The following is a 12,324-nucleotide window of genomic DNA, read 5'->3' on the forward strand; positions in this document are numbered from 1 at the left end:
TTTTCCTCCTCATCCCCACTTTCCCCCGTGGTTGCCCTCCTTGTTCACCGCCTTGTTCGACATGCCAGTGGAGGGACATCCCTAGAGACGTCTACCTTTTTCTCCTTGATTTTTGGAGACGCCAGCGGACATGGCTGCACAGCCGCCACGTGGCCATGTGGGAAGGTAGATGCCACAGCCTGCTCCGGTGGCGGCAGCAGTGCGGTCGCCTGCGCCTGTGAAGCCCCCGCCTCAGGAGGCATCCCTGGCGCCACTTGTGCCTGCGCGGGATCGGGCTGCTGCAGGGCCACAAGGTAAGGGGGTGGAAGATTTTCCAACAGTTCCCATTCCTTTCCCGCTTTTGCCGCGCGCCGGAGAGCTTGTATTGGGTATAGACCCAAACAAGCACACCTCCACATGTCGGTGTACTCGATTTCCTGAGGATCCCGCGGGCTGCAACCGGCCACATGGTCATACAACGACTCACAAGTCCAAGTTTCAAACATGCCGAATATCGGCCAGACCACGTATTTTCCGATCTCTCTCCCTCCCCGTTTTTGCATACAAAAATGGATCATATTCTCCTTGGACTTTCCCACCCTCCATGGGCTTTCATCCCGGTGTTCCAGCATCCACCCCAGGGAACTATCTCTTGGGATTTCTGGCAGAATTCTTTCGAGACCCTGGGAGGGTTTTTCCTGGGTTTTTCTCTGGAGTCTGCTCTTTCCCAACCCCATTTTCTCAAGAAGTGTTACGATTTTTCTTACCTTTTCTCATTTCACCGGGACGTCCATCACGGGTCCCGTCTTTCTCTCCGATGTTGGGTCTTCCAGCTCGCAAGAAGCCGCCAGCCTGACTCAGTCGAACAGTGAACCGCTCTGCCGACTTTTTGGGTTGATTTTTACCTGTTTCCTCCGGTTTCAGAAGGCAGACGGATTCCTGGAATTTTCCAGGCTCGTCTCTTCCCCCCTCCTGATCCCAACCGTGACTGGTTTTCCCCCTAGACTCCGTCCCTGCACCCTGGGTCTCGTGTGTTCGAAAAAGCCTTTCACTTCCCCCCTTGATCGATCACATCCCTCGCAGGATGGTGAAACTGCGATCGTGGGGTGCGCTCTCGCCTCGTGACAAAGTCATGTCTCACACATGCGTCTGGTCACGCTCCACTCCACCACACAATACTTATGGTTCCTTTTCCTGTGTGGATTTCTTCATGCATGTTGATTTTTCTGAGTGAAAAAAACCCCTCAGGTCTTGGAGATCTCTCTAGATCGTCCCGAGCTTGCTGAGAATTGGGCCCTTTATCTCCCTTGGCTGTGGGTCTGGTTGCGGCTCGCAACTCCGGTTGCAGCTCACGGCTCCCGTTGCGGCTCCTTGTGAATTTGATTGGTTTTTCAGAATCCAATCCCGCTCAGGCCTCTGAAATCAGCGGGGCACCCCCCGGGTGGGAAGGGGGTCCTGAACCTCAGTATCAAATCACTACGGGCTGTCACAAAATTGTTATAAATGATCAAATTGGGAGCCAAAGTTATAAGAAAATTTAGCAATGATTTATTAGATTGTCAGCAAAATAGAATTTCAACCTGAAATAAAAACCACCACAGCCAAGGCAGCGCCAACCCCAGGATCCACGCTGGGTGAACCTGGATCTGACCACCAAAAATGTCAGAGTCTCTCCCTCGGTTCACCCCGACTGCTTCACACAGCAAGCTTATATACAGCTTATTCTGCCTGAGGCAGAAATGACCAAATGTTCCTTTGTGTCCCTTCACATGCAGAACTGGGGCCATACATGTCCAGGGTTAGACAAAAGTCTGGTTCCAGGTGTCTGGATGCTGTCAGAGCACTCCGGAGAAGTCAGAGAAGTTGGTATTCACATGTAACAGGGTGACACCAGTGATCAGTGTAGTAGATGCAATCTTAGAGGTGCAAGATCACTCCTACATTCCAGGGAAGTCGGTGATTATCCCTCAGGAAAGTTCCATTCATACGTTAACAGACTTGATACTACCTTAAGTCTGGGAACTAATTGAATGAAAATAAGGCTCTGCTCCCGGCTGGGGTGGTCAAAAGACATAGCTTGGATTTTACAATATTTTATACATAAATAGCATGAATTATCTCTACCATGTACTACAACCACTGTCCTGTGAGTTATTTTTCTCGCTGTACTTCACTCAGAAAGCAGCAAGAGAGACATATTTTTATGTGGTTTCTCCCGGAATGAGTGTAGTAGCTCCTGGTGGCTGCTGGGGCATCTCTTCCCCTGCACCAGGCTTTCACCCCTGTGTGGGCCATGGCCATGGTGGCAAGGACAGAGTGTGCTGAAGCAAGAGTCAAGGCTTCAAGATTACTTTGAGGATCAGGACCAGAACTTGAAATTGAACTTGTGGGTGTAAAGGAAGCCTGAAGCATAAGCACTGCATTTAAGAGTTACTGAAGGGTGTTTGAGCTGTTGGGGGGAATTTAATGGATTATGGGAAAATCAGAAGCTTGGAGAGGTATAGGGGGTTACTTAAGATTAGCTTTTTATCCCTGTTTAAGAGAACCCTTTTCAGAGGTAAAAGGGTACATATTTCTAATGAAATGCAACTCTCTTCCATAAACAATATTAGCAAGAAGAGTTCATCCTATTAAAACAAGTGCTGATCTTAGTCACGTAGCCTGATGAAGCCTCAGTCTCTTATGTTCTTTGTGTAAATTCAATCATGACAATTAGTAAATAAAACATTTTTTTATGGATGGTAGATGCAAAGTGATTAAAACAATGCTTTAGTGATAGAGAAATTTTTATTCCAGCCTACAACTCTTCTGCTGGCTGTGTGGTCATAGCAGATGCAAGTGTCCAATTCCGTATTTGCAGATTGTGGATAATAATGGTTAAAACTGAAATTAATATGAACTGATACTTTCTCATGAAAGCACCAAAGACAGTGATATGTTTTTCTTTTTCAAAAAGGGAAATTAATTTAAAGAACTTAATTTCTTTCATTATAGGAGTCATGAACCATACAAAACGAGACCATGCCAGTTCCTGACCCTGTGAATGGCCAAAATAATTTTTGGCTGCTAGTTGGTGTCACACATTCAGCAGAGATTTCTCAGAAGGATATGTACAATTTTAGAAGACACTTGCAGGCTGAGAAAGATAATTTTTTGTTGATAAACAATTTTGAATAGAGAAGAGCTAAACAGAAAAAAAATCAAACCAAGCTGCTTGTTATTTACCTAACTTGTAGAGTGAGAAGTGGTTGTCTTACATCATTTGTCTTTTAGGAGCTGAAAAATAAAAAGATATTAATAGAACTGGGTTATGTAACTAAATGTTATCATTGATATCCTCCAATGTGAAAAAAAAAATTAGTCCTTCCAGTTTCTTTCCACTTCTGCAAAACAAAGATTAATTTCCAAAAAGTCCATTGAGCACCCCATGAATATGGGATGGAATGAACTTGATGGAATTCACTTTAAAAGCTGAAGGAACAGGAAGGAGAAGCAGCTCATGCCTGTGCATCTTTGCTTGCAGAAAGGATGTTTCCTGACTTTGGTGTGGATTGGCAGCTTAGACAAAAACCTGGGATCTTACCAATGTGAAGCTCATCAGCCTAAGGGACACAGACTTTTTTTTTCCCTAGTTTTTTTCCCTAGAGGTTTACCCAGTGTTATTTTAAAAACATTTATCAGGTGTTGGTTCATTTGGAGCTTGTGTTTATGAACAGTGTCTATGTACGGCTGGCCATTCTTCCTGTTCCAGATTGATTGCACTGCCCATATAAAAACAAAGCCAAAGTATTCTAGGGCAATATCTTTACACCAGGTTTAATTTCTCAAGCAATTCAGAGTGTGATCTTAAATCACTCAAAATTGCCCTCTAAAAGCATGTAGTCCATCCAACATCCTCTGGCCAATATCTCATCAGGAGATTGATGTAAGACAAGGTACATGAGGCAGGACAGGGAATACAAAAGTAACACATTGAATGCAGTGGTAAAAGGTGCCTATTGGGAGAAGGAAAGACAGATCTTACTCTTTGAAGACACTGTACTGCTGCTTACACATTCCTGCCATTTGGTTTTGCTCAGGATTGAAACCGTGCTATTCACGGACTGCACAGAGCAGACAGGTTTGCAAAATCAAGGCCCACTTTGTATAAACTAACTAGAAATAAACACTGCCCATGGATCTAAGCTCTTAGAAAGGGTAACAGTCATATTGCAGAGGGTATTTTCTCACTTTATTTGCAATTACCATGTGCTGTAAGGTGTCAATGACAGTGCCTTTGGAAATGCTGGTTTAGGCAGAAATACAATTGAGTCAGCATACTGGCAGGATGTTAGTGCCTGTGCTGGGTTAAACTCAGCCTCAGGCTCAGCTAATAGCACAAAGTGTGTCAACAACTCCTCTCATAGCAATCTTTCCTCCTATACACTGCAAGTAGGTCCAGCTGTAAATGAATTGCTGACATTGCTGTGCTTGTTAAGAGGCTGCTTGGAAAACGGCACATCTGCCACCATCAGTTGCACCTAAGACAAACATAAATGTAAGCACTACTAAATTAACAAAGTGTCTCTTTATTATTTTAGTTTATTGCATTTGAGAAGATATTTCACTTTCCTTGGCAATGAGAATGATCTTCTGACACAGTGGGGGTGGAAGCAGTGATGGCAAAGCTGGTAGGGGACAGACCTGGTAGTGCAACTGTCCTGGGATAATGAGCACTTCTTAATTGAGACAACCCTCACCAAACTGTCACATAAAGTAATTCCTGAAAAATGGTTGCCTCAAGATGTCGCTTCATTTGCTGACTGACTCATTCATAACTATGCCAAATTTTCCGCTGAATAAAATACTGCTTAACTTCAGTGAAGGCAATCAGGAGCATGAGGTGTAAGAGATACCAGCATCTCAGTGCCACCTCCTTCACTCGCTGAATTGAGTCAGAATGGAAGTAGATGTGGCAGCATCTGTGCCAAGATACACAAGTATCCCTCAAGGATATCTTAAGCTGAGAAATGTAATCTACAGCTACAAGCCTGAGTACATTAATACATCCATTACAAGAGTAGAAGGGTATTGCAGCATTTTCATTTTTGCTTTTTGCTCTGTTTAAAAGCAATATAAAGAAACAGTTCCAAAATCTAACTATAACTCCAGTGACAATACATCCTCCTCGTTTCCAGGTTAGATTTGCAAATAACTGATTTATAATCACAATCAGAGGCTCATGTGTCCAGTAACTTGCACTACAACATTTTGCAGCATATGCAAAAGTCTGTCTGCAAGCTATGATTCTATTAATATATATAAAAGGAAAGACTTGTAAAGCTTTGGCAGCAAATGTAGGTCTTGATGAAACATAGGCAAAAAATCATTAAAATTTGCAAGTGACATGGAAGCTAATTTTGGTACTGCTTTACACTGGCTTTATACTACATCAAAAGGCATTTTACTGCCTACCTTTTCAAAATCTGACAGCATCCAAACTCGAGCAGTGGGAACCTGACTCCAGGTGCTCCAGGTGATAAAGCAAAGCATGATGTTAAGGTCTGGCATAATGTGAAGAATGAGGTCATGCTGTATTTTTAGAAGTGCATGGTGATCCTATGAAGCATGCTTTTACTCTCTCTTTTTATTTTTTTCCTTCCCCTCTCCTTTTTTTCTGTCTTTCTCTGTGAATAATTCGGCCAATGCTTGCAGAAGGCTGTTTTCGCCCCAGGGATTCTCACACATACTTCTGTTGACAGAGTTCTTGTGCAGCGAGGAAGCTGAAATGTCTTTTGTTAAGGATCTGCTCACTTCTTTTTCTGTTCTGCCCCAATGCTTGGAGGATCCTTTGGCTACTCACACAGTTCCTGTTGTTACGCTTATGGAAATTACCTGAATTGAAAAATATGGGGTTACCTTGCAAAACAGGTAAAATAATCATCAAGAAAAAATCCTAATCTCGTCATTTTCTCTTAGTCTATGCATCTTGCATTCTCTTGCTTTGTTTGCTTAGTTTTTCAGGGGAATATTGTATAAGTCAATAGAAAATACTAAGCAAAGTCATTGTGAAAAGGAAAAAATGCACTAGGGCCTGAGAGGTAGAAAATTTTTATTTTAGATGAGTGGTGCACTGTTCCAGCCTAGATTAGGACTTGATTTGCTGGTATACTATGTCAGTTCAGATTTAAATTGAATTTAAATTGAAAAAATTACATATATTCACATGCTCTGTAACGTCAAAATACATAATGGGTATTGAAGTGGACTAATTTAAGCCATGTTTGAAAAGCTGTTTTAGGACACTTGCTGTTAGAGTAATGCTACAAAATAAATAATAATAATTTGATTTCAGGCAAAGGGGAGTCAAGCCAGTAGAGCATGATACACAGAAGTTGATCTGTGAGGCTTCACATACTCACTTGCGTGTGCCAGACCATATGAGAACTTCCCTTCCATGGCATGCTACTTTTGGCATATCAAAAATCTGTATTAATTTACTGCTAATTTGTAAGGAGTTTTAATTAATAAACAACATTCTATTTGTAAGTTTTAAACTCATGTGTGTGAACAGCTGAAGTTGCTACACTCAGATACGCATTTCACATTTAGCAAAAAAAAAAAAAAAATCCCATGTGTTGCTTTATAATGTTTTTGCTCTTACTAATGCTTCTTGGAGTCAGTTCTGGTTGGACAGTTACCTCTGAATTATCTTTTTAGTTGAAAAACCTACATATACTTTCATTATTCCACATCTTCATCTACACTAGCTTCTACCAGTAGAGCTAATGCTTCAGTATATATTTAGAATTACATATGCAGACGAAAGTAATCTCCCTATTTATAAAGCCTTGAAGACCTTTTCCAGAAAGATTACTAGTTTTCAGAACTTGTATGTGCATACATTCATCATTGTGGTGAGAATTACATTCTTTTGCAAGACTGTCTTAGAGGCCTTTTGTGACATGTACAGATTTAGTTCTGAATGTTCAGAGCACTCTGAGTTACAAATTTTGCTATGACTAGGATTTCTAAATTCTCTGCTTTGCCAAGATTGCTCCATTTTTAGGAGCTAGAAATGTCTATGTGTCACTTTTTATAAATACGGAATTCAATATTATACATTAAAGTGTGGGGTTTTTCATAGTCATTGCTAGATTGAGTAAAAAGATAATGTTGCACAGGGTGAACAAGGGCAAAATTCTTCTCACCACTTCCTCCTCAGAGATTTCTTGCCATACTTGCACAAAACCAGCCTGCTTCTGCATACTTGATTTGTTCCAGTCTCATCCCAGGAAAAATAAAGAGTACAATAGAATAGCAAATCCAGTAAACAGAAAAAGCTCTTTCATGATTTTTGCAATTAAACTGTAAGAATTACAGCTTTACATCATATCCTGTAAAAACCAAAATTCATTTGAGAGAAATAACTTAGCAAAGTTTTAAAAGAAGTTGGGTATTGATTGTAAATGCTAGTAATATAGAGTTATATAGAGAGATAGTGAAAAATATAATATTTTGGTTGATAATTCATGTTTGGGAGTCTAAAGCATCATCCTAAAGTACTAGAAATAAAAAATATATAATTCACTTATCTTGGGCATGCCTACTGCCGAATTTGATGTACAAGGCAGAAACTGATACACAGGAAGTTCCACCTAAAAATGAGGTAGAACTTCTTTATTGTGTAATAACTTCTTTATTATTCTCTATTGTTCTAATCTCTGTGACTAGAACAGATTGCCAGGGAGGCAGCAGGGAGGTTGGGGAATCTCTCCCTCACTGTAGATATTCAACAACTGTCTAGACACAATCCTGTGCCATGTGCTCCAGGATGGTCCTGCTTGTGAAGGGAGGTTGGACAAGATAACCCCCTCTGGTCCTCTCCAACCCCACCCAAACCGTTCTGTGATCCTGTGAATTTCTGTAACTGCTTCTGGAGCATTTTTTGCTAAATGTTTGGCTTATTACAGCAAAGATGTTACTATGAACACAGATGTGTATTTCTGCAGATGTCATCACAGCAAATCCTGCTTGGCAGCATTACCAAAACTAAATAGGGTCCAGGAATGGGCCAAGGATGGGAAGAAAGAGTGACAATAGGAAGGGGTGAAGACTGGGAAAGAGAGTCTCTGGAGGAGACCTGGAGACATGAACACTGCTTTTTCTGAGACTTTTTCTGGAACTACCATCAGCTGAAGAATGGGACAGCCACCAGCAGCAATGGCTGGTGAACACATCCACCCTCTCACCTGATGTGGGCAGCCAGGCCAAAGCTCCTTTTCTGCCCTTTGGGCAGACTGCTAGAGCAGGCAGAACAGCTGGCTTTGTGTGGTGGGAGCATGGCTCCTTCCAGGCTGCTGGCTTGTCAGGGACTCAGAAGCAAAGGTGATGGTTCATAGCAAAGCACAGATAATAATCACCTGAAATGGCAAGAGGCCTTTCCACTGTGCCCACAATGTACAAGATATTGTGCAAAAAGTTAGTTATTCCAATCATTCCATCTAAATGTGGGAATGTGTTTCCTTTTTTGAAGACATTTTGCTCAACTAGTTCTCTCCTTTCTGGAACTGAAGTCAAGTCTGTGTAGATGACTAACCTGAGGCACCTGAGAAAATGAGGAGTAGGTCTCTCATTCATGCATAGATAATGTAATCTATTATTATTGTGTACCACAGCTATGGGCTGAAATTCTTCTTGGCATTATTTGTCCCTCTAAAGGCTGGATGACTGATGTAAGCTTTTTGTCTAGACATCCTCTATAGTTTTGTATTAGGCAGTCAAGCCAGGATGGAGACTTCTCCCACATCAAAATAGGTAAACAAGATAAGTGAGAGCATTTACCTTCTGGAAGCATTTTTCTCTCTCCACTGACTCCAGCGGGAGGTTAGACAGTTTACAATAATGTCTGATGTTTAAATAGCTATCAATAGCTGAGAGGAGATCTACATAAACAGTATGTAGCTGCATGCTCACATCTATTACAGCTGCAGTTCGAATGACAAAGGCAATACAATAAATCCAAATTTTCTACATGTGTTACAGTATTCTTTCTATTACCAAAGGCATGCCTGTAACAGTAAAATAGACACTAACCAGCACTAAAATATGCCTAGCTGGTGTGCATTGCTCAGTTTATGGCACATGCAGTGACAGGCACATCACATGCCAGCATCTTACTTTGCTTGCTTCCCACTTTGACAGTCACAGTGCTGCCTTCTGACACATCTTCCTCATCATTGACAGGTTTGCCACATATATCAAAGGCTTAAGCTTCTCTTTTTATTTTGAAAAGCTTCTGTTCTGCTTTGCTCTCTCACAGATGGAGTACTGAAACAATCATTAAAATAAATACTACCAATATTCAATCTGTCACAAGAAGTAAATGACATGCATGGGTGAACAGAAGCTACTCAGTGATGCGAGATCAGTTCTTCAGCTGCTCCCTTCTCCCAGTGCATTGGAGGTGCCCTGCCTAGGTGTGAGCACGGGTGTTAAGACTTTCAAAGCAGACAAGGCCAACTCTGATGTAGTACTGAAGCTCTCTGTTATTCTTAGCCTCCTCCTTTTCCTTTTCAAATCTCTTGGAAATGGGCAGGTGCTGCACTGCACTGGCAATTCACTGAATTTGAGACAGAGAAAATCACACCTGTACTGACATATTCTTTTCTGTGTTTTCCCTGTGACATTTCCATGTGTTTTGTCCCTTAGTCTTCCCTATGGCATTTTAGTAGCTTTATCAGAGCAGTCTAAAAGTTGTCAGTGATTTAATAGACAATGAAAATACAGTGAATAGAGAGGCATGTTTAGATAACAAGCATATGTCTAACATGACTTTGAATGATTCTGAACTGCTGTGTCAATAACCAACTTAGAGTCATTAATTAAAAAACACTTTTGCATTTGCCATTTCTCTCCTAGTCTATAAGCAAAACAAGTAAAAATTCTCATGTTTTAAATTCATTTAATCTGCATACATGAAATATTTTTGAAGAGGCACAAGTACATTTGAAATAAATTTGATATGGACATTCCAAGTTTCAGGGTTTCTTTTGCTGGAGTGCTCCATTGCAATCATGTTGTCATTAATTTTTTTTTTTTTTCAGAAGCTGAAAGGATTCAGATGTTTTAATATGAGAATCCAAGCATTAATAATGACTGTGTGATCATGGTTTTGGAAAACTAAGAATATACTTTCTGGTTACATATGCAGATATAAAGAAAAGCAAGAATGAAGTGATTTTGATCTCTGATGGATGAAACCCATTGGAATGGAAACTAACATCTATGAAGAAGAACAGGGCTCACCTTATCTTATATCTGCAAAGTGCCTGGGAACTCCAAAGGAAGCCAAGTATGAAGAATACCAAAGAAAGACAGAAAATCAGACAAGTCCATATGAATTTCAGAATTTTTTGCTGGAATCTGAGCCTAGCTTGCCATCTGTGTCATCCTTATTGGACCACAATGAGACATCCTTGCAACTTGGCATGGCTGCAGAGCGTGCCAGTGCCATCAACCAGCCTGAGACAAAGCACCTTTATGAAGAATTATCCTGTTCTACAAGGCACATGTCAAAGGAAGACCCTTTAAACCTTCCCATGTACACAGAATGGCCAGCGCTCCCAGGAAAAAATTTAGACAAGAAACCAGAAGCAAATTATGAGATCAGAGTCATAGAACACAAACCATGTGCTATCACATTTTCTGATTTTGAATTTTTATCGCATGAAGCTGGCACTAAGCTCCATATTTGCAAGGCAGCAGAAGCAGATGATTTTTCTTCTGAAGAGGAAGAAGCAGATAACAGAGGTGATCATGACACATTTACAGAACTGCCACTGTATAAGGCATTTTTCAAAGGCCTTCAGAGAAGGAATGTTTCCCAAAGAAAGCAAGCTAAACATGAACTTACTAAATATCAGCACAACTGTCATTCAGAAAACTGCAATAATCATTCTGGAAAGGCATTGAAGGACCATGACAAAGAAGAAAAACAAATGGAGCTGGAGGTAATACAAGCTACTCCTTAGTTTCAAGTGTGTTTTAAATAAGTGATGTCATTTAGGGTTGGTTATAGAAGGAAAAGAAGTTGTGTAAATTGTTATAGGGTAATAATTATTGTGAATCACAAAATTAAGAACCTAAACCTACAATAAAAGTGTACTAGTTTTTTTCATTAGACAAATCTTACTTCAGATTGACCATACTTCTTTTAGCCTGAACCTCAAACTTTGGGTTTCTGGTTTCTTTTTTATTTAAATGGGAACATTGGCTCCATTTCCTACATTCCTACAAGATCATATATCATGCCATGTACAGCACACAGTCTGAAGACTGTTCCAAAGGGATAGAGCTCACATTTAGTCTCAGAGCAGAATATATTTCTTCATGCTGAAAAATGGGCTTTTAGTGTGGTGGTACTGTAGCACTGAGCCACCTAACCCACAGTACTGTTTCCACTTAATAACTGTTTTCTGTACTAATATTTCATTAAAACAATATAGAGGACAAGTTAAAGAGTGGTACATAATAATTGGTTGGTTGGTTGGTTGGTTGGTTGGTTGGTTGGGTTTTTCTGGTTTTTTTTAATCTGTGGTGTTATATATCACGATATTCTATAGAGCAGCGGCCAAAATGAAAACAGAAGTTTTCAGGACAAAATTTAAAACCCTGGGTAATAAAAATCATCCAACTATATACAACCTTTCCATAAAAAAAAAAACAAAACAAATACAAAAACAAAACAACTTTGAATAAATTAACTTTGTTTATTGGAACTGGAGGAACAGAAGCCTCCCAGCTGAACTGTCACTAGTCTGGACAATAAGCATGGTTTCCCCCTGCTCACAGCTGGTGACAAACCAAATGACTGGAGCTAAACACATTTATCATTGGAGAAGTTCAGTTCTTGTACAAAATTAAGAAGTGACTCCAAATAGTGGGCAAAACCAAACCCTTAGAATTCCAATGTTCCTGACCTTGCATCACAAACTGATCTTAACCTGCAGGTCAGGCATTACTTTCTGACCTCTCTTCTCTTTCCTCCATCTTTTAAAAGTTATTTTTCATGTAAATCTGCTCTATGCCTTGAAAACCAGGCTGTAGTCCTGTAGTCTTTTACCAATGTGTTTTATTTTACTCTGCCTGCAGTTGTCCTTTTTTCTTCTAGTGCTTATAACATAGAGTTGCTTCATTGATTTCTGATTAAATGAAGGGATTATAGTTTGGACTATAATGTCCATATTTACATCAAAACTATGGTGTAAATTACTTAATCACTTCTCTCCTTTAGTACTAATATATTTCCAGTTTGGGGTGACTAATTATGCCCTTAAGTGAGTGGGAGTTTTGTGCTGTATTTCA

At 40.3% G+C, this 12,324-nt stretch overlaps 1 protein-coding gene across 3 annotated transcripts in view; it reads left to right on the top strand.

Moving 5' to 3' along the window:
- The window catches only part of STARD13 (StAR related lipid transfer domain containing 13), a 293,669-nt gene that overhangs the window by 40,405 nt on the left and 240,940 nt on the right, over positions 1-12,324 (top strand). The window contains exon 2 of one of the 3 annotated variants that reach the window (XM_071433932.1): positions 10,065-10,970. In XM_071433932.1, the coding sequence (XP_071290033.1) occupies positions 10,215-10,970 (756 nt within the window). In that variant the 5' untranslated portion in view covers positions 10,065-10,214. Of the gene's footprint in view, positions 1-10,028; positions 10,971-12,324 lie in introns of those variants that run through there. The other 2 variants (XM_071433931.1, XM_071433933.1) reach the window with 2 other exon arrangements.

This window comes from Agelaius tricolor, unplaced genomic scaffold (genome assembly GCF_023055355.1).
Source record: "Agelaius tricolor isolate 1412-34295 unplaced genomic scaffold, bAgeTri1.0.p SCAF_9, whole genome shotgun sequence".
Taxonomy (NCBI): Eukaryota; Metazoa; Chordata; class Aves; order Passeriformes; family Icteridae; genus Agelaius; species Agelaius tricolor.